Source organism: Salvelinus fontinalis, chromosome 11 (assembly GCF_029448725.1).
Source record: "Salvelinus fontinalis isolate EN_2023a chromosome 11, ASM2944872v1, whole genome shotgun sequence".
Classification (NCBI taxonomy): Eukaryota; Metazoa; Chordata; class Actinopteri; order Salmoniformes; family Salmonidae; genus Salvelinus; species Salvelinus fontinalis.
In genome coordinates this window covers 18000991-18028610 of record NC_074675.1, presented here as the reverse complement: position 1 = coordinate 18028610, position 27620 = coordinate 18000991, and the positions used below count along the sequence as shown (strand labels likewise).

At 42.8% G+C, this 27620-nt stretch overlaps 3 protein-coding genes across 8 annotated transcripts; 2 read left to right on the top strand and 1 right to left on the bottom strand.

The window, feature by feature from the left end:
* Positions 1 to 1159: 1159 nt before the first annotated feature.
* On the top strand, positions 1160 to 2966 carry LOC129865214 (protein SCO2 homolog, mitochondrial-like). Its single transcript, XM_055937803.1, has 2 exons — positions 1160 to 1234; positions 1786 to 2966. Exon 2 carries the CDS (start codon positions 1802 to 1804, stop codon positions 2756 to 2758), a length of 957 nt encoding a protein of 318 aa, XP_055793778.1. The 5' UTR covers positions 1160 to 1234; positions 1786 to 1801; the 3' UTR covers positions 2759 to 2966.
* On the bottom strand, positions 2956 to 17686 carry LOC129865213 (condensin-2 complex subunit H2-like). 3 transcript variants are annotated; one of them, XM_055937801.1, is made up of 19 exons: positions 17598 to 17686; positions 13915 to 14035; positions 13576 to 13677; positions 12354 to 12412; positions 11746 to 11824; positions 11527 to 11595; positions 11300 to 11379; positions 10960 to 11126; positions 9234 to 9379; positions 5850 to 5951; positions 5678 to 5741; positions 5455 to 5556; positions 5326 to 5370; positions 5158 to 5228; positions 4855 to 5050; positions 4598 to 4647; positions 4369 to 4470; positions 4062 to 4211; positions 2956 to 3834 (listed from the first exon to the last, which is right to left on the bottom strand). In XM_055937801.1, the coding sequence occupies exons 2-19, from the start codon at positions 14026 to 14028 to the stop codon at positions 3694 to 3696; spliced, it is 1839 nt and encodes a 612-aa protein (XP_055793776.1). In that variant the 5' UTR covers positions 14029 to 14035; positions 17598 to 17686; the 3' UTR covers positions 2956 to 3693. The 3 variants fall into 3 exon arrangements, with proteins under 3 accessions (XP_055793776.1, XP_055793775.1, XP_055793777.1); XM_055937800.1 differs by lacking the exon at positions 17598 to 17686 and adding an exon at positions 14316 to 14447; XM_055937802.1 differs by lacking the exon at positions 17598 to 17686 and adding an exon at positions 14316 to 14447 and having other exon boundaries at positions 4598 to 4641.
* LOC129865215 (suppressor of cytokine signaling 2-like) lies at positions 16474 to 25871 on the top strand. Of its 4 annotated transcripts, none has more exons than XM_055937806.1 (4): positions 16474 to 16727; positions 16943 to 17006; positions 18146 to 18418; positions 23534 to 25871. In XM_055937806.1, exons 3-4 carry the CDS (start codon positions 18292 to 18294, stop codon positions 24010 to 24012), a joined length of 606 nt encoding a protein of 201 aa, XP_055793781.1. In that variant the 5' UTR covers positions 16474 to 16727; positions 16943 to 17006; positions 18146 to 18291; the 3' UTR covers positions 24013 to 25871. The 4 variants fall into 4 exon arrangements, with proteins under 4 accessions (XP_055793781.1, XP_055793780.1, XP_055793782.1 ...); XM_055937805.1 differs by having other exon boundaries at positions 16474 to 16823; XM_055937807.1 differs by lacking the exon at positions 16943 to 17006 and having other exon boundaries at positions 16529 to 16638.
* The last annotated feature ends 1749 nt before the right edge of the window (positions 25872 to 27620 follow it).

The following is a 27620-nucleotide window of genomic DNA, read 5'->3' as shown; positions in this document are numbered from 1 at the left end:
TTACCAAATTACAGTACGATAGACTACGCGTTCACCCTGCACACCCTAATTGACAAACAAACAAAACAAATGGCAAAGTTTTCTCATGCTTTGTTGATTTTGAGAGAGCGAGAGAGAGAATATATATGGGCCAGAGCTCAGTGAGGGGGTGAGAGAGTAACTCTATAATAATAAAATAAAATGTTATTGGTCGCATACACATATGTATTTTGCAGATGTTATCGCGGGTGAAACAAAATGCTTATGTTTCTGATCTCCAACAGTGCAGTAATACCTAACACAAAACAAACCCACAAAAGAAAAAGAAAGCAATTAAGAAATATGTAAATATTCGAACGAGCAATGTCGGAGTCCGGGAATTAAAATATACAGTATATGTATATGATGGTGTGTATAGACATTATGGACAGTATATATAATATGACTCATCCACTGGTACACGCACGCACAAACGTTCACACCGTGGTATAAAAACACACCATTACTATTAGAATGGAAAAACACTGGAAGTGAGCTGAAGTGAATCAATGATTTCCCTATCAAAATCACAAGCTACACCAGTGCATAGAGATCAAGTCTATAATCTGTGTCCGGGTAAGAAGAAAAAAAACATTCTGTCGTTCATTGATTGGGATGGATTTACCCCAAACCCAAATTGCTGTGTAGGCCTTCATTCTCAGATCAATAATGGAGCAGGTTGCAAGATAAATATAATGGAGCCTACCTTTTCAGAGCCTACGTTATATATTTTGTATCTCTATTTTTTTGTTTTTACCTGTTCCCTTTTCCCATGATCTCTTGTACCATGGGAGTATCTAACCATGCAGAAATGTCTGATGAAATCATTGGATATCCAGCACCAACAAATGACCTACACGTGAAAGAAATAAAATAAACTGAAGGAATTCATATAAATTTGAACTCTGGTGAACTCCGCAGCATGTAGGAGAGACACCACCACCACCTATTGGAAAGTCTAGGACACAAACAGAGATATACACGAATCTGCCGATGTAACTTCAACATGTAAAAGACAATTGTTCTAACTCTTTTGTAACAACACAATTGTCAAACACATTTACCAATTGTTGTCTTGTTCATAATAGTATTTTTTGTTTTGTTTATTACATGTCGGTATTGTCGAATATACATATCTGAAAAGACGGTGGTCATTTAACAGCGGCATCAAATGAGCAGTGTGTGCATGTAAAGGTTGACCAGCCAGGAAGTTGAGGTAGCTAACCTAGCAATGTTAACCATTATGCCATCAAAATGGGATATTAGAAGATAACCTGCATGATATATGAAAGCAAGACTAATTTAAAGAGCTCAGTCATTGCTCATTAAAACGTCTGCATCTAAGTCAGGTAGCTTGTAGGCTTAGCCAGATAGCTAGCCACTCAAGCTGGACCTAAGAATGATGCAGTTTAGCTTGAGTCGCCTACTAGTCAGTTTCTAAACCTGTATTGTCTTTGTGGTAGTGCTGTGTTGCTGATGATTGTGGTATGGTTTGACAGGGTCAGGACAATTACAGAGCTAAATCCTGTGGTGTTATTAGACTGAATGGGCTGGTATGCCTTGGGAACACAGCTAGCTTACATTCTCACTTTTCTGGTTTCCCCTAGTTTACCACCGCCACAAAGTCAAAATTGGCTCTATCTTAAAAAATGCATTAAAAATGTGGTTAGGTTTAACACTCACATTTCAAGAAGATAAATGGTAGAAATAGACAGGGTTTATGACTTTGTGACTAGTGACGACCCTTTATTCTCTCAACCCCTCAAGGTTTTCTGTGGGAAGTATGCTGTGTCTGGAGAGAAGGATGCTGGGACTTGTAGGCTTCATAGGGGGTGACCTCCATGCTATGTCTGGGAGACTCCTGAGATGCACCGTGAGGTCTTCAGCAGTCCAACAGAGTTCTGGCTCCACACACCACCCCCAGAGGGTGTGGCTCTCCTCACAGGCACCTCTCTGTGGACACCATACCCCTAAACATAGGACAGGCCTGTATGGGCCTTTTACACACCCGCAGCAGACACTGGGGAGTTCCCGTGGCCCCCTTTCCCTCCCCCTTTTCACCCAGAGGGTCACCCTCTCCCAGGGACCCAACACCTCCACAGCCAAGATCAGGTTACGAACGCGTCTGGTGGTCACCCTGCTGTTTGGCGGGGGTCTGCTTGGCACCTGGTGGTACGTGCGTAACGAGAAGCAGCAAAATCACCGAATGCAGCGTATAGAGCAGTTGAAAAAGGTGGCCCTGGGCCAGGGAGACTTCAGCCTCCTCGACCACAGGGGGCACCGCAGGACCAAGAGAGACTTCCTGGGTAGCTGGGTGCTCCTCTACTTTGGCTTCACCCACTGCCCTGACATCTGCCCCGAAGAGCTGGATAAGGTATCTGCTGTGGTCAGCACTCTGGACAAGGACCGGTCTCTCCCCGTGGTCCAACCGCTGTTTGTGACGGTCGACCCGGAACGAGACAACGTGGCGGCCCTGGAGAGGTACGTGAAGGACTTCCACCCCCGGCTGATCGGCCTGACGGGTACCCCAGAGGAGGTGAAGGTGGCGGGGAAGGACTACAGGGTGTACGCCAGCCCTGGACCTAAGGATGAGGACGGGGACTATATAGTGGACCACACCATCCTCATCTACCTGGTCAACCCAGATGGACTGTTCCTTGACTATTACAACAGGATGAAGGACGACGTGCAGATTGCTGAGAGCATCAGGAACCATATGAAGAGCTACGTCAAACTCTGAGTGAATGACGGTAACCACACCAACAAGACTGTATCAAAGACCTATGGTATGTCACACTTAAACTGAACCCAGTCCAGATAATCTCCATCAGAAATGAGGCCGTGTTGAATTATTCCCAGACCGAACCACAACAATATGGACGCTTCATCAAGGCTATACTGATTCTGTGTGTGCAATAAATTGTCCGACAATAATGATTTGGATACGACATTGTCTTTATACTAGTCTTTTGTCAAGGGCACTACAATCACTAGTAGGTGTTGCAATATTGAAAGTGTCTACACAATTTTAGTAAAATCCACATGCTCATGTTTTATTTTATACACATTTTTGGCCATTGTAAAAAAAATCATTTTTCCTTACAAACCAATGAAACATAATTTCCCAATTTAGGTTATTCTCTTAAATGAAAGTAGAAAAATTATCAAGTTTTTCTTAAAAAGTCCTCTCATCTGATAGAAAATGTATGAGTTCTATACCACTTGGACAAACATGCAAATAAAAAGCTACGTATACAATTGTCATGGATACAAAGGCAAACATTGTGAAAAGGGTGATATTTTTACGGTCAGTCAACACTACCGACACACCACAACATACCCCGAGTGCAACATCTGGTAAATATATTGTGTAGATGCAGGTGAATGAGAAAAAAATAGCTTCTTTCTCTTGACATAACCAGAGGAATACACAGACATATGACAGACACCAAAAGATCAAAACAATAGAGGAATAAGAGCACATGAGCGAGTTAATGGGTGCAGCCAGGTCCTGTTGATAGAGCAGGTTAGTACTAGTGGTCCGGTAGGCACAAGTGGCGCCACACACACAGGAGTGTGTACCACATTTCAGAGTAATGGGTCTCTAGTCCCCACTGAGTCTGTAGGAGGCAAGAGCTCACACACACACTGGATCAGGTTCAGGAGATGAATGGGTCATATAGGGTCGGAGGTTGCTGCGGGGGCTTTCTTGAATCGTTGGTTGGCCCGGTGTTTGCTGAGCAGAGTGAGTCCCATGGTGTCGATGCTCTCCTCGAGACCCTCACTCCTGTCGACCTCCACGGTGTAGTCGTTGGCCTGAAGAGGAGAGAGCATGATAATAACCTGATGGCACAGTGTCCTGATGGTAGAGTAATGGAGTTACTGTAGACTAATACACCTTGAACTAGAAGCTATCAAACTCATTTGTCATACAATAAAATCAAGCCTCTCTAAATATCAAATGTTCAGTCACTGTCAGTAAACTCCATACAGTGGCTGATTACGCTCGATTAGATTGTGATGTATTAAAATCACACACACACCAGTTGAAGGGAAGCCAGCATGTACTTGCAGGCCTCGAAGTTGTCCATGCCGTGGACTATAGAGGCGAAGGTCCTCCTCTGGCCCACACTGCACAACGCGGCTACGATCCTGTCCCCATAGTCATGGATGTCAAAGGTAGCACGCTCCTCCTACATAGACATGTGGACAGGAGTGTCTGGAAGTTTAGCCAACAGATCACATGATGCCACACTAGAAATCACCAACACGGTGAACAATGATATATTTGATTAGAATAGATACTTGATCTACTGCCAAATGTATAGAAAGTATGTTATTGAGTCTTACCTGATAGGTGAGCTCCGGTCGTATTTTGTCCTCCCATTCCTTCACTCTTTTCGACAGCGCCGTCTCCTGGGCATAACCCTGGGAGTTCACCAGGAACTGCTCCTGAAATATGAAGGAAGTGGGGGAGGGGACATCAGGAATATCAGTGACTAGCTACACAGAACCCTGTAGTATTCCTCGCTGGAACATGACCCAGAAAGACTGGGGCATTGAGACCGTGTATACGTACCACACTCTTCTTCACCAGGTCTTCGTAACTCAGCCCGTCCATGTCTGCCCCTGGCAGCAACAAAAACATTGTCAACATACTATCTTTGCCTATGATTGCCTACAGTGTCTTAAAACTATGACAGGTCCACACTGTGGGTTTTCTTTTTCATCTGTGTTTTGTATTGTCTAGTAACATATCATTGTGGAGTGACACTAATACATTAGTCTAACTCTACAGTCACACAGTGGAGACCTGACAGACAGGACAGTGTCTACCAGGTATGAAAGCCTGTCCATTCAGGAAGTCAGCCGGGGCTTCATCAGTCAAAGGGTCATGTTCGTTGTCAGAGAGGTCATCGTGCAGGCCTAGGGGGTCGTGGTGTCTGAGGCCCTCTAACTCCTCCTCCCGCTCTACTCTCTCGTCCAGCTGCAGGTACGTCCTTCTCAGCTCCTCGTCAGACACAAACACACCCTGTAAGGGCAAAAGGCTGGATGTTCAGTACATACTCATACACTCAACAGTAAAAACCGCAACAAAATGCTCTTTGCAACATGACCCATAGAAGTACAAACACATACCGTTTTCCTAAGAATCCTTTTCCGGGTCTTCAGCTTGTCTTTCATTTTACTCATATAGATGTAGTTCAAGTCTGTAACAGAAACACCACTTGCTGTAAGCGCCAAATAATAGAGGGTTCAAAAGAAAACTAAATGAGGGGATAGAGGAGTTAGGAGATCCACCCTTACCTGTATACGTGGGTCCATTCTTTAGCCTGGGTTCAGGCGGGTCATCTGCAACAAGAGGAGGCATTTGTCAGGTATATTCCATCCTATTCAGTCTTCAGACACACCAACACGCATTTACGCACAACTTACAGGTGCCAGTGTACCAGGTCCAGAAGTCTTGCAGCGCAGCGGGGCCTTTCCTTTTCCGCTTCCCAGAATCATCCAGACCCGGAGGAACCTTATAACATTTTCCTATGGCGAAAGAACACACATTTAACACAGACAGGCCCCCTCACAGAAAATATACTGCGATACCCTCTCAGTGAGTAAGAGTCAGTTGGACTGCATCTCATCGATAGGAAAATGTTCTCACCTGTTTTCAGAGGCTTGTCCTCGCCGACTGTATCATAAAGGTCGTGTAACCTCCACATGTTTGCCTGCATCACAACAATCCTCACATCACAAAGACAGAAAAAACAACGCGCATACTAGAATGGTTATTTTCCGTCTCTAAATGTGTCGGTGGTTGTGACGGGTAACCGTACCATCTGAGCCCTCTCCTCCTCCATCCTTCGTTTCTTCTGCTCCTCCTCAGAGAGCTGCTGGACTCCTTCCCTCTCCCTCAGCACCCTCCCTTCACTGGGGGCCTGGGAGAGAACAAGTTAGAACACACATGGTAATACAAATCATACACAATTCAACACAAAGTGCCATAAAAAGGGCTACGATAAAGGGTTTACTAGCTGTAATGGAACTAGGCGTGTGTGATACCAACGGTTCCTCTGTACGTATGTATGCATGCATGCACAGTGCCTTTGGAAAGTATTCAGACCCCTCGACTTATTACACATTTTGTTGTGTTTCAGCCTGAATTCAAAACCTATTAAATTCCCCATAATGACAAAGTGAAAACATGCTTCCTTTTTTCAAATGTATTGAAAATATCTAATTTACATAAGTATTCACACTCTTGAGTTAATACATGTTATAATCACCTTTGGCAGCGATTCTAGATGTACTTCTTTCTGGGTAAGTATCTAAGAGCTTTGCACACTTGGATTGTACAATATTTGCCAATAATTATTTTAAAAATTCTTCAAGCTCTGTCAAATTGGTTGTTGATCATTGCTAGACAGCCATTTTCAAGTATTGCCTCAGATCTTCAAGCGGATTTAAGTAAAACATGTAATTCAGCCACTCGGGAAGATTCAGTGTCTTCTTGGTAAGCAACTCCAGTGTATATTTGTCCTTGTGTTTAAGATTCACCTTTCAGCAGGACAATTCATATCCCAGTGTCTGGTAGAAAGCAGACAACCAGGTTATCCTCCATTTATCTTTTATCCTCAAAAACACCCCAGTCCTTAACGATTACAAGCATACCCATAACATGATGCAGCCACCACTATGGTTAAAGAAAATGGAGAGTGGTACTAAGTAATGTGTTGTATTAGATTTGCCCCAAACATAACACTTTGTATTCAGGACAAAAAATGAATTGCTTTGCCACATTTTCAGTATTACTTTAGTGCCTTATTGCAAACAGGATGCATGATTTAGAATATTTATCCCCTATTGGCTTCCTTTTCACGCTGTCAATTAGGTTAGTATTGTGGAGTAACTACAATGTTGTTGATCCATCCTCAGTGTTCTCCTATCACAGCCATTAAACTCTAACTGCTTTAAATTCCCCATTAGCCTCATGGTGAAATCCCTGAGCGGTTTCCTTCCTCTCCGCCAACTGAGATTGGAAGGACACCTTTATCTTTGTAGTGACTGGGTGTATTGATACACCATCCAAAGTGTAATTAATAACTTCACCATGCCCAAAGGGATATTCAATGTCTGCTTTTTTACCCATCTACCAATGGGTGCCCTTCTTTGCAAGGCAGTGGAAAACCTCCCTGGTCTTTGTGGTTGAATCTTCCTTCTTTTCACAGTCTTTCTGTGTTTGAAATTCACTGCTCGACTGAGGGACCTTGTAGTTAATTGTGGGGTACAGAGATGAAGTAGTCAATCCAAAATCATGTTAAAACACACTCACAGACTGAGTCCATGCAACTTATGTGACTTGACAAGCAGATTTCTACTCCTGATCTTATTTAGGCTTGCCATAACAAAGGAGTTGAAAACTTATTGACTCAAGAGCCTAATTTGGCCTAAAATGACAATACATTTGAATGCTTTTACTGTGAATTTAGTTTCCCATCTATTCATAATACATGATTTCCTTGCTTTACTTGGTCCACTTGAATGAGTCTTTAGCTTTTCATTTATGAATTTGTTAACATTTCAAAAAACATTCTTCCACTTTGACATTATGGGGTATTGTGCGTTTTAAATTCAGGCTGTGACAACAAAATGTGGAAAAAGACAAGGGGTGTGAATACTTTCTGAAGGCAATGTATATCTATATAAACTCAGGAAAAAAAGAAATGTCCCCTTTTCAGGACCCGGTCTTTCAAAGATAATTCGTAAAATCCAAATAACTTCAGATCTTCATTGTAAAGGGTTTAAACACTGTTTCCCATGCGTGTTCAATGAACCATAAACAATTAATGAACATGCACCTGTGGAACGGTCGTTAAAACACTAAGCTTACAGACGGTAGGCAATTAAGATCACAGTTATGAAAACTTAGGACACTGAAGAGGCCTTTCTACTGACTCTGAAAAACACCAAAATAAAGATGCCCAGGGTCCCTGCTCATCTCCGTGAATGTGCCTTAGGCATGCTGCAAGGAGGCACGAGAACTGCAGATGTGGCCAGGGCAATAAATTGCAATGTCCGTACTGTGAGACGCCTGAGACAGGACGGACAGCTGATCGTCCTCGCAGTGGCAGACCACGTGTAACAACACCTGCACAGGGTCGGTACATCCGAACATCACACCTGCGGGACAGGTACAGGATGGCAACAACAACTGCCCGAGTTACACCAGAAATGCACAATCCCTCCATCAGTGCTCAGACTGTCCGCAATAGGCTGAGAGAGGCTGGACTGAGGGCTTGTAGGCCTGTTGTAAGGCAGCTCCTCACCAGACATCACCGGCAACAATGTCACCTATGGGCACAAACCCACCGTCGCTGTACCAGACAGGACCGGCGAAAAAGCTCTCTTCACTGACGAGTCGCGGTTTTGTCTCACCAGGGGTAATGGTCGGATTCGCGTTTATCGTCAAAGGGATGAGCGTTACACCGAGGCCTGTACTCTGGAGCGGGATCGATTTGGAGGTGGCGGGTCCGTCATGGTTTGGGGCAGTGTGTCACAGCATCATTGGACTGAGCTTGTTATCATTGCAGGGAATCTCAACGCTGTGTGTTACAGGGAAGACATCCTCCTCCCTCATGTGGTACCCTTCCTGCAGGCTCATCCTGACTAGACCCTCCAGCATGACAATGCCACCAGCCATACTGCGTGATTTCCTGCAAGACAGGAATGTCAGTGTTGTGCCATGTCCAGCGAAGAGCCCGGATCTCAATCCCATTGAGCACGTCTGGGACCTGTTGGATCGGACGGTGAGGGCTAGGGCCATTCCCCCCAGAAATATCCAGAAACTTGCAGGTGCCTTGGTGGAAGAGTGGGGTAACATCTCACAGCAAGAACTGGCAAATCTGGTGCGGTCCATGAGGAGATGCACTGCAGTACTTAACGCAGCTGGTGGTGACACCAGATACTGACTGTTACTTTTGATTTTGACCCCCCCTCTTTGTTCAGGGACACATTATTCCATTTCTGTTAGTCACATGTCTGTGGAACTTGTTCAGTTTATGTATCAGTTGTTGAATCTTATGTTCAAACAAATATTTACAGATGTTAAGTGTGCTGAAAATAAACGCAGTTGACAGTGAAAGAACGTTTCTTTTTTTTGCTGAGTTTACATACGCATGAGTATGTGTGTGTGTGTAAGAGAGAGATTTCTTCGTTCCTACCTGGTGTCTGTCAATATGTTCCTCAGGTCCATGGTCCATCTCCATCCCGTTGTCCTCCAGGGGCAGAAAGTTCTCCGCACCGGAATCACCACCATCATCCCCGGCAACGCCCACCACGGCATCCCCTGCTGCAAGCTCATCGTCATCTGGACACACAACAACAATAAGGGTGTCAGCACCCGGCCGTAGCTTAGAAATACACATTAAAGAACCGTATATTCCATTCGAGCTGGTCCTGGCAACATGGTATGGGATTTTTCAAATGTATATTTTTTTTACCTTTATATAATACTCTGTTGGAGGCAAAACGCATCACAAACGCTCCCAACCCGCTCACAGAGAAATCAAATCATTGGGGTGTTTTCTCAAATCAAATGTTATTGGTCACATACACATGTTTAGCAGATGTTATTGCGGGTGTAGCGAAATGCTTGTGCTTCAAGCTCCAACGGTGCAGTAATAGCTAACAGTTTCACAATATATTACCAAAATACACAAAGCTAAGTAAGGAATGGATTTGTTTTTGAAAGAAAAGCACATTTTTCTGTCCATTAAAATAACATCAAATTGATCAGAAATACAGTGTAGACATTGTTAATGTTGTAAATGACAATTGTAGCTGGGAACGGCAGATTTTTTATGGAATATCTACATAGGCGTATGGAGGCCCATTATCAGCAACTATCCCTCATGTGTTCCAATGGCACGTTGTGTTAGCTAATCCAAGTTTATCATTTTAAAAAGGCTAATTGATCATTAGAAAATCCTTTTGCAATTATGTTAGCACAGCTGAAAACTGTTGTCCTGATTAAAGATGCAATAAAACTGGCCTTCTTTAGACTAGTTGAGTATCTGGAGCATCAGCATTTGTGGGTTCGTTTACAGGCTCAAATTAAATAGTACCCGCAAAACACCAGTCTCAACGTCAACAGTGAAGAGGCGACTGCGGGATGCTGGCCTTCTAGGCAGAGTAGCACAGAAAAAGCCATATCTCAGACTGGCCAATAAAAATAAAATATTAAGATGGGCAAAATAACAGACACGGGACAGAGGAACTCTGCCTAGAAGGTCAGCATTGCAGAGTCACCTCTTCACTGTTGACATTGAGACTGGTGTTTTGCGGGTACTATTTAAATGAAGCTGCCAGTTGAGGACTTGTGAGGCGTCTGTTTCTCAAACTAGACACTCAGTGATGTGTACGCCAAGGAACTTGAAGCTTTCCACCTTCTCCACTGCGGTCCCATCGATGTGGATAGGGGGGTGTTACCTCTGCTGGTTCCTGACGTCCACAATCATCTCCTTAGTTTTGTTGACGTTGAGTGAGAGGTTATTTTCCTGGAACCACACTCCCAGAGCCTACTACTGTTGTGTTGTCTGCAAACTTGATTTAGTTGGAGGCGTGCTTGGCCACGCAGTAATGGGTGAACAGGGAGTACAACAGGGGGATGAGCATGCACCCTTGTGGGGCCCCAGTGTTGAGGATCAGCGAAGAGGTGTTGTTTCCTACCTTCACCACCTGGGGGCAACCCGTCAGGAAGTCCAGGACCCAGTTACACAGGGCGGGGTTCAGACCCAGGGCCTCGAGCTTGATGATGAGCTTGGAGGGTACTATGGTGTTGAATGCTGAGATAAAGTCAAGCCAAAACGCTCGTGTACAGTGTATAGACCTAGACACAGTAATGTACAACCGTCGATATACTGTATCGATCTCTAAATGCCTCTCTACCTTGGTGCCTGAACAGGGTGACGGGGACCAAGGGTGCGTCAGACAGGGCATCCCTGAGGAAGTGGGACTGAGAGGAGGCCAAGAAGAGGCGGATGATACCCAGGGCGTCCGGAGTGAACGTGTTCATCTTAAAGTCCTTACAGCTGCCCAGCACCTCTCCTTTCAGACTGCAGCACATACACAGGGCACACACAAACATTGATATGACAGCCCTCTACAGAAATGTGTTCCATCAGAAAGTAAGGCAGCTACATATGGCAAGGCTGGCAATGTTCCATAGTTATTCTACAGAAGAGCTCATAATGTTGAGGGCGGTTTAGGCCGTGGACTTGGCACCCACCTGACGAGAAGCAGCTTCTGTTTCTCAAATGCCTCAGGAGGAATCAGAGACTCAGGGGGAAGAGGGGCCACGTCCACATTCTAAGGAACACACAGGACAATATTTTACAGAGAATCATGGATACACACACACAAATCAGTTAGTCTGATTGAAACACCAATCAATATATTGTACATTCTAGAGGAGCATTTATAAAGGGTTAAATGTTTCCAGAGGCGGACACTGACCGTGTTAGCCTCATTCTTCATCTCTGACTGCAGGGAGACATCTGTTGTATCCTGGTCTAAGGATTCAAACTGGGGGAACAACAAACATAAGTAAAATCAGGTAATAACAGTGTTGGGCCGGAACTAAAGCCTGCTACACACCCCCTATGGCTCTCTTTGGCCAGGGTCTCCTAGCCCAACTGTCACCCCCCCCCCCCCCCCCCCGCTACACACTCTTACCCCGTCGTCATCATTAGCATTGTTGGGTGAGGCCCCATCTGTGCCATCCTCTCCAGAAGTCAATGCTTGTTTATTTTTCCTGAAAATGAGATACAAACCCCTTAAACTCAATGGGAAAGGAAGTGAAGAAGAAGAGCACCATGAAGACTTGCGGTTTGAGTGGTGCTGTGTGTGTTCACAGGGAGCGAGGCGGGAGACAGTGCCTTGCGAAAGTATTCATACACCTTGACTTATTCCACTGTTCCATCGTTTCCCCCCCTCACCAATCTACACACAATACCCCACAATGACAGTGAAAACATGTTTCTAGACATTTTTGAAAATGAAATACAGAAATATCTAATTTACATAAATGGGTTGAATTCTTGAATACTTATATAAATAACAAATGGGTTGCATACTTATTGACTCATGACATTTCAGCTTTTCATTTCTTATTAATTTGTAAAAATTTCTAAAAACATAATTCCACTTTGACATTATGGAGTATTGTGTGTAGGCCAGTGACACAAAATCTCAATTTAATCAATTATAAATTCAGACTGTAAAACAACAAAATGAGGGAAAAGTCCAGAGGTGTGAATACTTTCTGAAGGCGCTGCACTTACTTGTTTCTGTCGTTGATGTAGTCCAGAGTTTGGTACACCAGGTTGTACAAATGCTCCACCTGAATCAAACAATAACAAAATAATACATTTTAATAAAGTGTTTCCCCTATATTCATTTAGCAGCGGAGGGCTGCTAAATCGTTGTCGCCCCCAAAAAAAACATGATAAAAAAATTATATGATTTGGTTTTGAAAATAATTTGAGGGATGGAACTTTTTCAGTGTAAACTTAAAACACTTAAGCTAGATATAAAGTGTGTAGAAATGATAATGGACCTATATATTTTGTAAATAAGATCCTTGAGAACTAACCAAAACAACAACAACCTCTTCCCCTAATGTATTTATTTTTTTATTTTGCTCCTTTGCACCCCAGTATTTCTACTTTGCACATTCATCTACTGCAAATCTACCATTCCAGTGTTTTACTTGCTATATTGTATTTACTTCGCCACCATGACCTATTTATTGCCTTTACCTCCCTTGCTCACATTGTATATAGACTTATTTTTCTACTGTATTATTGACTTTATGTTTGTTTTACTCCATGTGTAACTCTGTGTTGTTGTATGTGTCGAATTGCTTTGCTTTATCTTGGCCAGGTCGCAGTTGTAAATGAGAACTTGTTCTCAACTTGCCAACTGGTTAAATAAAGGTGTGGGGAAAAAATAATAACATTTAAAAAACTAGACAGTCATGGCATTGATTTTGTTATGTTTGAGTCACTCAGATTGCATAAGAACATGCATTAAGCCATGGAGAAATGTGTAGAATTGTAGGAAATTAGCTTTAAAACTGCAATTTCTCTCAGCCCCATGGCAAAATGTGTGGAAGAATTTAAGGAAATTAGCTTTAAACAATGTATTCTCTCCCAGACAGTGAGCCCCTTGACAAAATGCAGGAAACTAGTTTTAAAACTAAAATTCTCTCCGCCCCGTTTCGAGGACCTCTAAATAATGTTGGTCAGAGACGACGCAGTTGGCCACACCCGCTACCACAACTCCCCCCCCCAACTTTACTGAAACAAATCCTAGAGGAAACACTAATAATAATACATTTTATCTGTAACACGCTTTTCAAAAACTCAAGCTGCTAACAATATCATAGTTATACCACAGTTGAGATGAAATGAATTGTGGTGGATCACAGTTACTTTTGGACAACAAGTCTGGAATATTATATGAAACCAGCCTAATATTATTTTCTACCAAACAACTTCTCACCTTCTTGCTGTAAATGCAGGCTGAGCCTTGGATGAGCAGCGCTGCCTCTGCAAAGTTCAGAGTGGTTTTGCCCCCATCGAACGAGATGCACATCTCATCCAACTGCCAGAACATAGAGACAGTATGAGAGTGGTAAGTGTATATGAATGAGTGAGAGGACAAGCTTTCTTAACAATCTACTCCAGCCTTGGTCTGTGTGATTTTCAACCCGGTTGGTGACTCCATTGATTGATTTAAGGCTGTGTGTGTTGACACACAACAATGTTGTTAATACAGTACTTTAAAATCTATTTTGTTGACATGATTTCCCCATAATGCATGTCACGGGCTTATTCCTACCTCCTCTAGATAATCTGCCAACTCCGAGGCCACATCAATGTCCCAGTTTTTCGTGAGCTCCCGGATAGGCTGCAACAAATGGGCGAATCGAGTCTCCACTGTGTCCATGACCATGGCGCCCCTTAAAATTAAAGATGAAATCATGTCAGATTTGAATCGGTGTGATTTTTAGAAAAGCTAACACTTTATTCAGTAGCTATCTACAAAACAGATTGGTTGACATTTAGCTATCTAGCTAGTGAACGTTTAAGTTCACGGAAAAGTATATTTGGTTAATATAGTCGCTAACGTACTGACCTACTAGTAACTTAGTACTGACGTATAGATACACCATTCCTGTAACGTTAGCCAGCTACCACAATGTTTTAATACAGACATTCATGAAATGCTACTACACTCACCAAATGATTTCCAATCGCCGTTGGCGTTGATTCACAAAATACGAAGGTGATCCAAATATTTAATATGTGATGATAAACTTTGGAGCCCTTTCAAAAGAAGCGCGCGTCCACCATTTTATTATTTATGTTATATTCGCGCGAGATGTTCTTATTCGCCGAGTGTTTCCTCTCTGACGTCAACAGAGCCAGGGTTTATGCGCTTTGCTGCCACCTACTGGCGGGTGTACCACTAAAAAACAACCTGTACCCATCTCACCGAAAGATGGAGCACTTGGCTTATATATTTACAAGGCCTCCTTGAATAAGTGTGATGATATTCGATGCTTGTGGCCAATTAGGCTGCGTTTACACAGACAGTTCCAATCTGATATTATTCATAATCAGATCAAATATCTTGTCAATAATTAGAACATGTTTATATCAGAATTTGGCTGCCTGTGTAAACGCAGCCTTAGTTGTCATTTAGAAATCAAATGAGCATCTGTGTGTTATATTCAAAACCACTTCTGATGTTTTATCGAAATACCAAAACATCAACCAATATCAGCAATGCAACATTTCGTTTTATGCTAAACTTTTCCAGTTGCTGTATACATTTTCTACTTTTATTGCATATAGGCCTAATTCGCACAATGTTATTTGACTTTGCCTCTAGCTTACATGCCCTATAAGCCATACATCAAACACATTTAATGTGGTTCAGTTTTTAACCAGTGGTGGGGAAACTATTATGAAAATATAGTTGACCAAGCTACCAATTAGACCTACTTCACACTGCAAGAAGTTAAGCAACTAAAGTCACCACATTCAAACTACTTCATGAAAAATGATCATATCTAAACACGCAATGTCATAGACTACAAATTTCAAGAACAGATAATTCAGTCAGCTGTTCACAGAATGTGTCATTTAGCCTTTTGCAAAACATGTTTCAAGTGAGAATCAGGCAGGTTTGATGCCAAAAAAGTAAGACAATTCTTGCTTCTTCACTCATATTGTATTTTTGCAGAAAAAGTATTATGTAGTTCCATAAGTTAGCTACACCGCAACATGGCAAACAAAGTAGGCTAATTAACTACTGAAAAAATACTACGATTTGAATTTAGTTCAATACCACCAAGCGACTGCAAAATGTTGTGAAATTACTCGTTGAACTAGTCTACCTTTAGTTCGCTAATCGCCACTCACCAACACTGTTAACCCTTGCCTGGAAACCCGATGTTGAATTGCGTTGAATTCTGCGTCAGGCAGAAATTAGTGTTTGAACCCATACTTCTGTACATAGCACAGAGCGTGGATAATACCACCCATAACCTTTTTCAACTTCTTGCTATAGGGACCGCCAGCATACCCCCAGGTGATAGTGATAGTCTAGACTAGCCTATGATGCTCAAACATTGTCCACAGAAACATAATACCTTTTCCGACACACATATAGTGAAGCCCTTCAGGGCCTTTACGGCAGTCTATGTGGGTTAAATTCTCCTTTCAGGCTTAACCCTTGACACTGTGGCTTCCCTAGGCGTATTGCATATTTGACCCTTGCAGATGAAGCCAGCGGTAGACTAATTTGCCAAAGTCCATCAATGATCCAGGCCTAATTGTTAAGTGAGGTCATACATTTGTCAAATAGCATACTGTTTGTTGTGTAAAGTGATTTGAGGCCCTGGACCAGCTCGTCTTTCCCGCTGCGTCCGCACCCCAACCATCTCTCTGTGTGGCCGATGCCCCAGCGGACAGCGCGCCCGTTTTGACTAGGACCCTACATCTTTAATGACCATCATGAATGCCTACATAACAGCACGTGTGAGTCCCCAACAAAGCCAAACAAATAAGGTGGTTAATTAAAAAGTGAGTTAGACTAATTCTACGGGCACAATCCCATTTAAAATGGGATTTGTGTGTTTACTGTATTCTATAGCAGCAGGCGGGTTAGGGTTTAGCAGCGCTCAGGGAACTAGACATTTCATGGTTTCCATGAAAATGCAGGTTTCTTCGAAAGGATTTTATTGGAATTTTGTAAAAAATCGCTCTCTTTCTTCCATTCTTTATCACACACACGTATATACATTATGAGCACGCAAATATATTCATGTGGTGCAGCTGGCTTGGCACTACCTTAAAAATGGTTGCGCTCTACACCACGTGACGCGATTCCTGGAAAGTTCTTGGAAATCGGTCTTTTGTGTATAGCTGTGGGTTTAATGGGGATTTGGTTATTCAAAACACATACCGAAGGAAGGGGATTCAACGCCGCGGAAAAGACTGTCATTGCGATTTGTACTAAACACAAGACAAGCGTGGTTTGGTGACTTTCTGCATGGTATTTTAAATCTTAACATTACCAGCAGCAAGCGAGTCGTGCGGAGTCGACTTGCCTCGTTCGCTGTCATCGCCTGTTTTGCACCACGGGTTGGAAAATATTCTTAGTTTGCCATCTCGCCAAAAATGACAACCGATTGATTAGCCCGCCAGAAGATAAATATTACCACATGGAAAACGAACTATGTAATCTGTCATCTTTCAATGTGATCGACATGGCTAAACTAGCTAGCTGTTCAATGGAAGTGTATAGTTAACGAACGGTTTTGTGCTTTGTTTATTAATCTTAGTCCCCTTTTCTTTAGGGAGAAGTGTGTATTTCAATGGTCATTGGTTGAGTCGTTTGGGGCTGGATCCACTCGCAAATAGGTGATATTTCATTCATATAACTATCTGTTCATGGTATGTTTACTTTGTAAACTAGCTAGTCAGCATTAGATAACTAAACTGTAATGTTAGAAATGTGCTGTGAACATACGTCGATGGCACGTGCTTTATTGGCTTTGGAACAGTGGTTATTTTAACGTTGCACATTTACACGACCACAATGGACGCTTTAAAGTAGCCTACACAAAATAATCACGCATAGCTACAATAGACAAGTTGCAAACACCGAACAAGGCTGATGGTGATTTATCTGTTTTCAGTATCCCGCGCACTGCATATAGTGAGTTAACCTGCCATTTCAATTCCCGAGAGGTAGTCGACTTCGCAGCTCGTGCCTTAATCTGTTTTTTATTCATTTTTGAATGCAGACATTAAAAAAACGTTTCCTAATGTTTCATCTCCACGCAGCAATTGTAATACCTCGAGCATTTAAGTGCATTTTTATTGAAGATTTATCAAGCGAATTAATTAGGCTTTTCAGAGTTCCGCTTGTTTCGTGCCCCCTTTACTTGCCATGTTTTTTTTAAAGCTTGCGCAAAGGTAACCCCATTCATATACATCAACTAACGTTACCTTTAGCGCATATTGAAGTATCTTCTGGCAGGGGAGTTAGAACCCCGACGTTCGTGCTCAACGTTAAAACGCATCACTTGCGGTACGATTTTGGAAGCATATTTCAGCGAGAAATTAAATTACGACACGCCTTTTATAGGGTTAGGGTTCTGACACGGCTATATTTCTATGTTACAGGGGTACCAGTACCGAGTTGATGTGCAGGCTGTACGAGGTACTTGCGGAATATGTGTAGGATACTTACAAGGGTAGGGATAAAATGACTAGGCAACAGTTAGCAGCAGTTTGATGAGTCGGAAGAGTTAGTGCAAAGGTGGGTCAATGCAGATAGTCCGGTTAATTAACTATTTAGAAGTCTTATGGCTTGGGGGGGGTAGAAGCTCTTCAGGGTCCTGGTGGTGCGGTAGCAGAGCGAACAGTCTATGACTCGGGTGGCTGGAGTCAAGCACATAACAGATATGTCACAATGTAACGTTAGCTGGTATCTAGCGCGAATGCCCGTGGTTAAACTGCATTAATTTACGTGTTTTTTATTTATTCACTTACAGGACGATTCATTCGTAAAATTCGAGAAGAAACCTGCAGAAGAAACTTGTTTTGCGACTGTGGGGCAACTGCCTGTCTTTTGGGGAATATTTTTGCATTAGTCGGATGTCTTTTGGCCTACGGCTGGGCAATTTCGGGTGGTTCCCCAATGACCTGCCACTCACCCGAATCCACCGAGACCATCGAAAATGAGAGAAGAACGGATACCGAGTCGCGAGTTGTTGACTCCGATGAGACTCGCATCGGTCAAGCCATGAAAGACCTTAAAAATACAGGTCAGTGCATGTCCTCATTTTATAGTTTTAGATTACCTCTACACACACATTTCGACATGATTACTAAATGTTCCTATTTTCAGCGTTCTAGTAGTTTTACCAGTACCCAGTACTGTTATATACATACGAGCACGACATAGAATGTCAAAGCATTTCTGAATTACAAATAAACGATATAGCCTAACTTTAAAAATATTTTTTTGCAATCAAAACTCTAACAAGACCATGTATCTCTATGGCCCTGAAAAAAACAACTGCTTGTAAAGCAAACTAGTTTGAAAGTAACTTTATCTAAATGCTCGTGCCCCTATCTAGCACGATATGCATGCGGTCATGCAGTACGCACTGTCTGTACTCATTATGCATGGTTGAAAATGACAACTAAACAAAGCACACTTGGTATTTCATCGAATGCAATGAATGCATTTCAACCATATTTATCCTGAACAGTAACGGGTTTGGTCTCTTGAATTTCGTAGTAATTCGTGCATGAGTTACTGTTTTTAAGCCGCAGAATGTATAAGGAAGTTTTGTTATAGGTTATTGTGAGTTTTTTGGAAGACAACTGTTTTTTTTACAATTAGACGCATTCAAATGAAAACATGTTCAGAACATGTCTATGAATTAATACAATGTGACTTCATTCACATGTTTGGCATTGATGTACATTTTTCACAAGACTTGTGTTCATTTACTGTTCTAATGAAATGTATGTTTCACTTCAAATGCTGTTAGAGTGAATTTTATATAGGATTGCCATTATTGGAATGCAGTGGAGAGGGGGGGATCATGAAGAGCTTGTCCAATGTGATCTTAAAATGGAGGTGGTCATTTTATTAGGTAAACATGTGTGAGCTATTCAAAGATCAAGCATCTTTAATGTATTTTAAGAGGCATGTATTATCGTTAAAGGGAAATAAAAAATGTAACTTCATATTCATCTCCAGCAACATCGCCAACATCAACATATGTGAAGATGGGAGATGAGTGTTTCCAATGACATCGGCAATTATTAGTAGGCATTGCTTACTAATTGGTTGATGTAATTGGAAACACTTATCTTTATTTACTACAAAACATAGATGTGCAATTTTCACATGTTGGGGTGGTGTTGGAGATGATGAATATGAAGTTACATTTTTTTTTTTTTTTTAATTCCCAGAAAAACACATTGTTTCTAAGCAAAGCTCATAACTCGCAACTATGTGGGGGAATCTGTGCCAACTTTTACTGTTGAAAAGCGATATCTCAAGTATAAATACAGTAAAGTACACACACTAAAGCAGGGATCATCTACTAGATTCAGCTGCAAGCCGATGTAAAAAAAATAAAAAAAATAAATAAATAAAATTTGAGTGCATGGTCGAGGGCCGGCACATAATTACATATTAGTTTACTGCAAATTGACCTCAAGAAGCCCAAACAGATAATATTTGACTAAAACATAATAATTTCAAACCTTGCTTACATTTGTAATCGTGATCATGTTTCATTATTATACGTGGGAATAAATCACTTGGTGCTGATTTCCTGTTTTTAGTCTTATGTCCAACATAAATTCTATTAAAGATGATTTATATAGACATCCACACACACACACACTGAACCAAAAATATAAATGCAACGATTTCAAATATTTTGCTGAGTTACAGTTAAGGAAATCAGTCAATTGAGATACATTAATTATGTCCTAATCTATGGATTTCACATGAATGGGCAGGAGCGTAGCCATTACATTTGCATAAGTAATCAGACCCTTTTATGCAGTACTTTGTTAAAGCACCTTTGGCAGCGATTACAGCCTCAAGTCTAATTGTATGACGCTACAAGCTTGGCACACCTGTATCTTGGGAGTTTCTCCCATTTCTTCTCTGCATATCCTCTCAAGCTCTGTCAGGTTGGATGTGGAGAAACGCAGCGCAGCTATTTTCAGCTCTCTCCAGAGATGTTCGATCGGATTCAAATTCGGACTCTGGCTTGGTCGCTCAAGGACATTGAGACTTGTCCCGAAGCCACTCCTGTGTTGTCAAGGTTGTGTGCTTAGAGTCGTTGTCCTGTTGAAGATGAACCGTCGCCCAAGTCTGAGGTCCTGAGCGCTCTGGAGCAGGTATTCATCAAGGATCTCTCTGTACTTTGTGAACGTTCATCTTTTCCTTTCCTGACTAGTCTCCATGTCCCTGCTGCTCATAAACATCCCCACTGCATGCTGCCACCACCATGCTTCACTGTAGGCATGGTGCCAGGTTTCCTCCAGATGTGACACTTGGCATTCAGGCCAAAGAGTTCAATCTTGGTTTCATCAGACCAGAGAAACTTATTTCTCATGGTCTGAGAGTCCTTTAGGTGCCTTTTGGCACACTCCAAGCGGGCTGTCGTGCATTTTCCTGAGTGGCTTCCGTCTGGCCGCTACACTATAAAGGCCTGATTAGTATAGTGCTGCAGAGATGATTGTCCTTCTGGAAAGTTCTCCCATATCCACAGAGGAACTATAGAGCTCTGTCAATGTGACCATCAAGTTCTTGGTCACCTCCCTGACCAAGGCCCTTCTCCCCCGATGGTTCAGTTTGGCTGGGCGGCCAGTTCTAAGAAGAGTCTTGGTGGTTCCAAACTTCTTAAATTTAAGAATGATTGAGGCCACTGTTCTTGGGGACCTTCAATGCTGCAGCTATATTTTGGTACCCTTCCCCAGATCTGTGCCTCAACGCAATCCTGTTTCGGAGCTCTACGGACAATTCCTTTGACCTCATGGCTTGGTTTTTGCTCTGACATGCACTGTGAACTGGGGACCTTTTATATAGACAGGTGGTGCCTTTCCAAATCATGTCCAATCGAGGATGATCAATGGAATCAGGATGCATCTGAGCTAAATTTTGAGTCTCGTAGCAAAGGGTCTGAATACTTATGTAAATAAGGCTGTAACGTAGCAGAATGTGCGAAAAGGGACGGGGTCTGAATACTTTCCGAATGCAGTGTGAGAGGGATATATATATATTATATATACTGCTCAAAAAAATAAAGGGAACACTTAAACAACACAATGTAACTCCAAGTCAATCACACTTCTGTGAAATCAAACTGTCCACTTAGGAAGCAACACTGATTGATAATAAATTTCACATGCTGTTGTGCAAATGGAATAGACAAAAGGTGGAAATTATAGGCAATTAGCAAGACACCCCCAAAAAAGGAGTGATTCTGCAGGTGGTGACCACAGACCACTTCTCAGTTCCTATGCTTCCTGGCTGATGTTTTGGTCACTTTTGAATGCTGGCGGTGCTCTCACTCTAGTGGTAGCATGAGACGGAGTCTACAACCCACACAAGTGGCTCAAGTAGTGGAGTTCATCCAGGATGGCACATCAATGCGAGCTGTGGCAAAAAGGTTTGCTGTGTCTGTCAGCGTAGTGTCCAGAGCATGGAGGCGCTACCAGGAGACAGGCCAGTACATCAGGAGACGTGGAGGAGGCCGTAGGAGGGCAACCACCCAGCAGCAGGACCGCTTCCTCCGCCTTTGTGCAAGGAGGTGCACTGCCAGAGCCCTGCAAAATGACCTCCAGAAGGCCACAAATGTGCATGTGTCAGCATATGGTCTCACAAGAGGTCTGAGGATCTCATCTCGGTATCTATTGGCAGTCAGGCTACCTCTGGCGAGCACATGGAGGGCTGTGCGGCCCCACAAAGAAATGCCACCCCACACCATGACTGACCCATCGCCAAACCGGTCATGCTGGAGGATGTTGCAGGCAGCAGAACGTTCTCCACGGCATCTCCAGACTCTGTCACGTCTGTCACATGTGCTCAGTGTGAACCTGCTTTCATCTGTGAAGAGCACAGGGCGCCAGTGGCGAATTTTACAATCTTGGTGTTCTCTGGCAAATGCCAAACGTCCTGCACGGTGTTGGGCTGTAAGCACAACCCCCACCTGTGGACGTCGGGCCCTCATACCACCCTCATGGAGTCTGTTTCTGACCGTTTGAGCAGACACATGCACATTTGTGGCCTGCTGGAGGTCATTTTGCAGGGCGCTGGCAGTGCACCTCCTTGCACAAAGGCGGAGGTAGCGGTCCTGCTGCTGGGTTGTTGCCCTCCTATGGCCTCCTCCACGTCTCCTGATGTACTGGCCTGTCTCCTGGTAGCGCCTACATACTCTGGACACTACGCTGACAGACACAACAAACCTTCTTGCCACAGCTCGCATTGATGTGCAATCCTGGATGAACTGCACTATCTGAGCCACTTGTGTGGGTTGTAGACTCCGTCTCATGCTACCACTAGAGTGAGAGCACCGCCAGCATTCAAAAGTGACCAAAACATCAGCCAGGAAGCATAGGAACTGAGAAGTGGTCTGTGGTCACCACCTGCAGAATCACTCCTTTTTTGGGGGTGTCTTTCTAATTGCCTATAATTTCCACCTTTTGTCTATTCCATTTGCCCAACAGCATGTGAAATTTATTGTCAATCAGTGTTGCTTCCTAAGTGGACAGTTTGATTTCACAGAAGTGTGATTGACTTGGAGTTACATTGTGTTGTTTAAGTGTTCCCTTTTTTTGAGCAGTGTATATTTAATTCATTCATTACTTGGGGGACCAAATAAAACCACCTGTGGGCTGTCAGTTGGGGAATCCTGCACTAAAGGATACCAGCTTGTGAGTTCTACTTTCAGAACTACTGGCTAAAAAGTGTACAAAAGTACTGGAAAATCTCTAACCTCCACAAATCCAGTCAAACTTAGTTTTTGGATTGAGGGGGTCAGTGAGAAAGGAGGGGGTGGAGGTAGACAGTCGCTGCTGCAGTGTACATTAACTGCAGAGATTCCTCATACATTGCACTACAAAAATTGTGAGAATTTAACATGTTAACCCACTCTCTAAGACCAAGTGGAATTTGTTTTAAAATTCCTGTGGACAGTATGAAGGGCTTTTTTTTAGGGTTAAGGCTTAAATTCAGGTTTAGTTTCATGTTCATAATTTCTGACTGTGTGCGTTTGTGCATGAGATTTGGATTTGGATTACCGTCTTTTCTCATAAAGCGATCTTGTTTTCTTTGAATAACCCAATGTTGTGTGTTGTGCTGTCCCCTTGTGCTAATGCATGCGTGTCTTTCGCTCTCCTAACAGGCTGGTACTGGGGCAGCCTGACCGCCAACGAAGCCAAAGAGATTCTCCAGGATGCATCAGAGGGCACCTTCCTGGTGCGAGACAGCTCCCAGAGGGACTACCTGTTCACCATCTCTGCCATGACCTCCGCCGGCCCAACCAACTTGCGCATCGAGTACAAGGAGGGGAAGTTTAAACTGGACTCGGTGGTGCTGATCAAGCCCAAGCTCAAACAGTTTGACAGTGTGGTGCACCTGGTGGAACACTACGTGCAGCTGTCCAGGACTACCAGTAAAGGTGTGTTGTCAGGGGCATCGCAGTCCCTGGCCCCACCCAATGGGACGGTTCAGCTGCTACTGACTAAGCCTGTTTACACTGCCACGCCCTCTCTACAGCACCTGTCCCGGATCGCCATCAACAACGCCACCAGGCAGGTGCAGGAGCTGCCTTTACCCAACAGGCTAAAGAACTACCTGACGGACTACAGCTACAATGTATAGTAGGACTGCAAATCCCAGATGTGGTTTGGGATAGAGAGCAGTGCACCTGCCATATAGTGGCAGTCAGACTATCACCCAGTCCGAAGTCAATCTTTAGCCCCAACCACTAGACAAGGCTTGACGGCCCCCGTACTTCTGGAAGGATTGCTGTTGAGCAAAATGCTTATAGAGCCAAGTCAGTCATCTAATCCTCAGGAAGCTGGGTGGAATTTTTCCTAACATTACTACACATTACTTCCTTTAGCGCTACAGTTGTTCATCAAAAAGGGCTTAGGAGTTGGAGCTAAGGGTTGATTTCAGACCTGGGTCATGTTCATAATCTCTGAAACTGGTGCAAATGTTTTCAAGCCGAGGTGGCCATCCCTCCTGCCTGCAGACCAGCTCAGGTAAACAGGGTTTCGGACCCTTCTGAACGAGACCCAGGAGAGATGGCAGTTGGCACTCACTTTTTTTTTTTTTGCTTCTCGGTTCAAGCTCTTTGTTGTTGCTTTACATACTCTGCCTCATGTCTGAGAAATGAGCATCTGACACGGTGTCCACTTTTTGTTCTGATTTATGTTTGAGGTTGTTCATATTCTATATTTTCTTTTTTTTTGTACTGTAATCATAAGAAGGGGCAGTGCTGGGGTGTCGAACTACATGTAGTGCAACTAGTCATTTAACTACATTTTTCAGTAGCTTGGAGGTAGTTGAACTAAATTCAAATATTGGTCTTGTTTTCAGTAGTTAATTACTTTTTTGGTGTGTAGCAAACTACACTATTTAAAAACAATTTTTTGTAAAGTTTGCAACTTATTTTTCAGCCTCAGACTTACTTAATTGTCACTTGAAAATGTTTTGGTGTTTTAATAGGGCTAAATTATGAATATTTGACTCCAGGCTGATCTGACTTGCAATTTGTAGTCTGACATTTCAAATTCTTATATCTAAATCTTTCATGTAGTAGTCTGGATGTAGTGAACACACATTTTTTTTCAAAATAACTTTAGTTAAGTAAGCTATAAGTGCAGCTTATTTTCTTCCAGTGCAAAGTAATTGGTAACTTGGTAAACTATTTTCAGTGTAGCTTCCCCAACACTGAGAAGGGAGAATTATTAGTTATTTATTTTCACTCTTCTGATTTTTTTTTTTTTTATAGATTTTTTTGGGGGGGGTTGATAAAGCACAAGCAATATACTGTCTTCAAATCTGGCGTTGGTTTCTCTCACACTGTCTCGCTCTGCCTCCTGCTAAGAGGTTGAAAGTAATAGATTTTCGGAACTTCTTAATCCTGGATGTTCCTCCCACTACGCATCACTTTTCTGCGAAACCTCAATACTTCATCACTGCATTTTCCTTCAATAGAAAATGCCCTTGAGCAAGTTGCTGCTCACACCTCAGAACTAGACCTTGGTTAGACAGACAGTCTGTATCTAGCTACTACTAAAAGAAGGAATTACATTTCCAAGAGCATACTAGATGTTCGGCCAGGGGTTTTCATTGGATCGAGGTGAATCTTATTTTAATCAATATTTTTTGAAGTATTTATTGATTGTTTATTGATTGTGCTACTTTCCTAGAAGAATAAAAGTTACAAAAATAAACCCTGAAAGCATGTTTTATCATAGCCTCTATTCTGCAATTTGGGAGGCAATAATGAATGTGATGCAGGGGTGTCATGGTGCTCATGTGTATTGTTTGACTCATTCTCAATTTTCAGTACATAAGGTTCAATGTGAACAATTCTCGCAGAATATTCCAGAACTCACTCTTAATACATGATCATGACATTTACTGTTTTCATATGGTGCTTAAATACAAGTGTCTCGTGTTTTCTCTGTGAGGAAACCAGAAAAATAAAACAAAAGAATGGAATCGAAGACTCGTTCCGATCTCTGTGTGACGGTTTTCAGTTTACGTTTAGCTGTAGGCTCTGGGCAAGAGGTTGGGTCGATGTCGAGGGGGCACAGGGATGAGGCACCAGTCAATATTGTTTTTGTTTGAAATGAAACATATTAGAACCCACCCACCGGCCACTAAAACAATCAATTCCTGCTACTGAGACCTGGCTTGGCGAGCAACAACGCCAGCACACACACAGCTCTGGTCTCTCTGGGTTAGTTGGCTGCATTCCTGCAGCTTCTAAAGCAGGATGGGACGTTTAGACTTAAGCCGGGGCAGACAGAATTTGATGCAAGACAGAGAATCAGCAATCATGTCCTTCAGAATATATTTCTGTAAACGAGTTCTGTAATGTTGTCCTGTATAATATGCCCCTTGTTAGCAGCAGATGCAAAACACTGTTCAAAGGTGCAGATTGGAGTAGACTGAATTGAAGCAATTTCCTATGACTCAAAGAACTGAGTGTTTCAGTAGGCTATATGTTCAAATTCCACCTGCAGCATTGTTCAGTTTTATGTAGTCTATGTTGGATCCATCCGTGCTCACAGTACAGTGGCTTACCCACTGAGAAAACACACACTGTTTGGGGCACAGCGGCTGCAGCCTGCTTGGCTCTGGGCCGTCCTAGCTAGCGCTGGTTTGATGAGATCAGGCTGGGTATTAGATCGTATTCTGCTTGTGGTGCAGAATGAGACTTAAATCCCCGTGCCCATGCTTACACTTTCTATAGGGACTGTTCATTCTGTAGTGGTCGCATGATGGAAAGGCCGGTAGTGTAGGGATGTGTTCTGCTGTACCTGCAGGTTCTCACCTTCCTCAGTCCAAACACCATTACCCTCAGTAAGCGGGGAGAAAGGTTTAAATTTAGCAGGCTGGAAAACCTGCCTATTTGGTAACACCACCTGAACACTCAATATGGACTGATTTTGTGTGCAGACAGTGTATCAGAAAGCGTTTTCCTGAGAAATCCACCGGGTCCAAGAACAAACCTTGGTAAGGCCAAGTAGTGCTATTGGAGAGGCAGCTTTGGAATATGTCCATATGTGTTGCATTCATAGCTGATTGCTAACCAATTACATCTTGATAATGTGTGTGCTTTGTCTTTTCATGTTATATACCTCAAGTCACCTGCAAAGCACATCTACTGTCAACTCCTTTTATAATAGATCACTTAGAGGCATAACCCTTCTTTCGTTACATGACAGAGGAACAGGTTATAAAACAGGTCTGTTTTACAGAAATTGTCAATTTCACTCCACATTGCTTCCTCCTTTCAAAATCCGAGACAACTGCAGACTTCAACAAACCCTTGTTGTAATGGCTGAAGAGGAATTGCTACTATATCAATCAGGACTCAAAAGGTAAGACCGTTGATGACCGGTTGAATAGGAAGAAGACATGGAAGAAGGATCGAGGCTGTCAATTGTCATATCGACCATGGGTTAGGGTCAGGGTTTCCCCTGCTGAGCTGTAGGGAAGCTATCTGACACTCCCTGAAGGGAGAGAAAGTAGACCTACTAGTGTTTACGCCTTAGTGTCGTTGGCTGCAAAGCTCTCACCGGGTCACTAGGGTTTTTTTTTCTTCACTGTAAACGTGTTACTGTCTTACAGTCGCTTTCTGTTATCAATCACCGGTCCAACCTGTTCTGGTATCTGTTATTATTACTGGGATATTTAAAAGGCTAATGCAGCATCCTTATTCTTGTCATTCATATCCAAGTCTACCA

Coding starts and splice junctions, on each gene's coding strand:
- LOC129865214 (XM_055937803.1), top strand. CDS start 1,802: ATGCTGTGTCTGGAGAGAAGGATGCTGGGACTTGTAGGCTTCATAGGG.
- LOC129865213 (XM_055937801.1), bottom strand. CDS start 14,028: ATGGTCATGGACACAGTGGAGACTCGATTCGCCCATTTGTTGCAGCCT. Junction 11,825..12,353: donor TACATCAACGACAGAAACAA/GTAAGTGCAGCG, acceptor TCTCATTTTCAG/GAAAAATAAACAAGCATTGA. Junction 4,471..4,597: donor ACCTGGTGAAGAAGAGTGTG/GTACGTATACAC, acceptor TTCATATTTCAG/GAGCAGTTCCTGGTGAACTC.
- LOC129865215 (XM_055937804.1), top strand. CDS start 17,766: ATGTTACAGGGGTACCAGTACCGAGTTGATGTGCAGGCTGTACGAG. Junction 17,812..18,145: donor TGATGTGCAGGCTGTACGAG/GTACTTGCGGAA, acceptor ATTCACTTACAG/GACGATTCATTCGTAAAATT. Junction 18,419..23,533: donor GAAAGACCTTAAAAATACAG/GTCAGTGCATGT, acceptor CTCTCCTAACAG/GCTGGTACTGGGGCAGCCTG.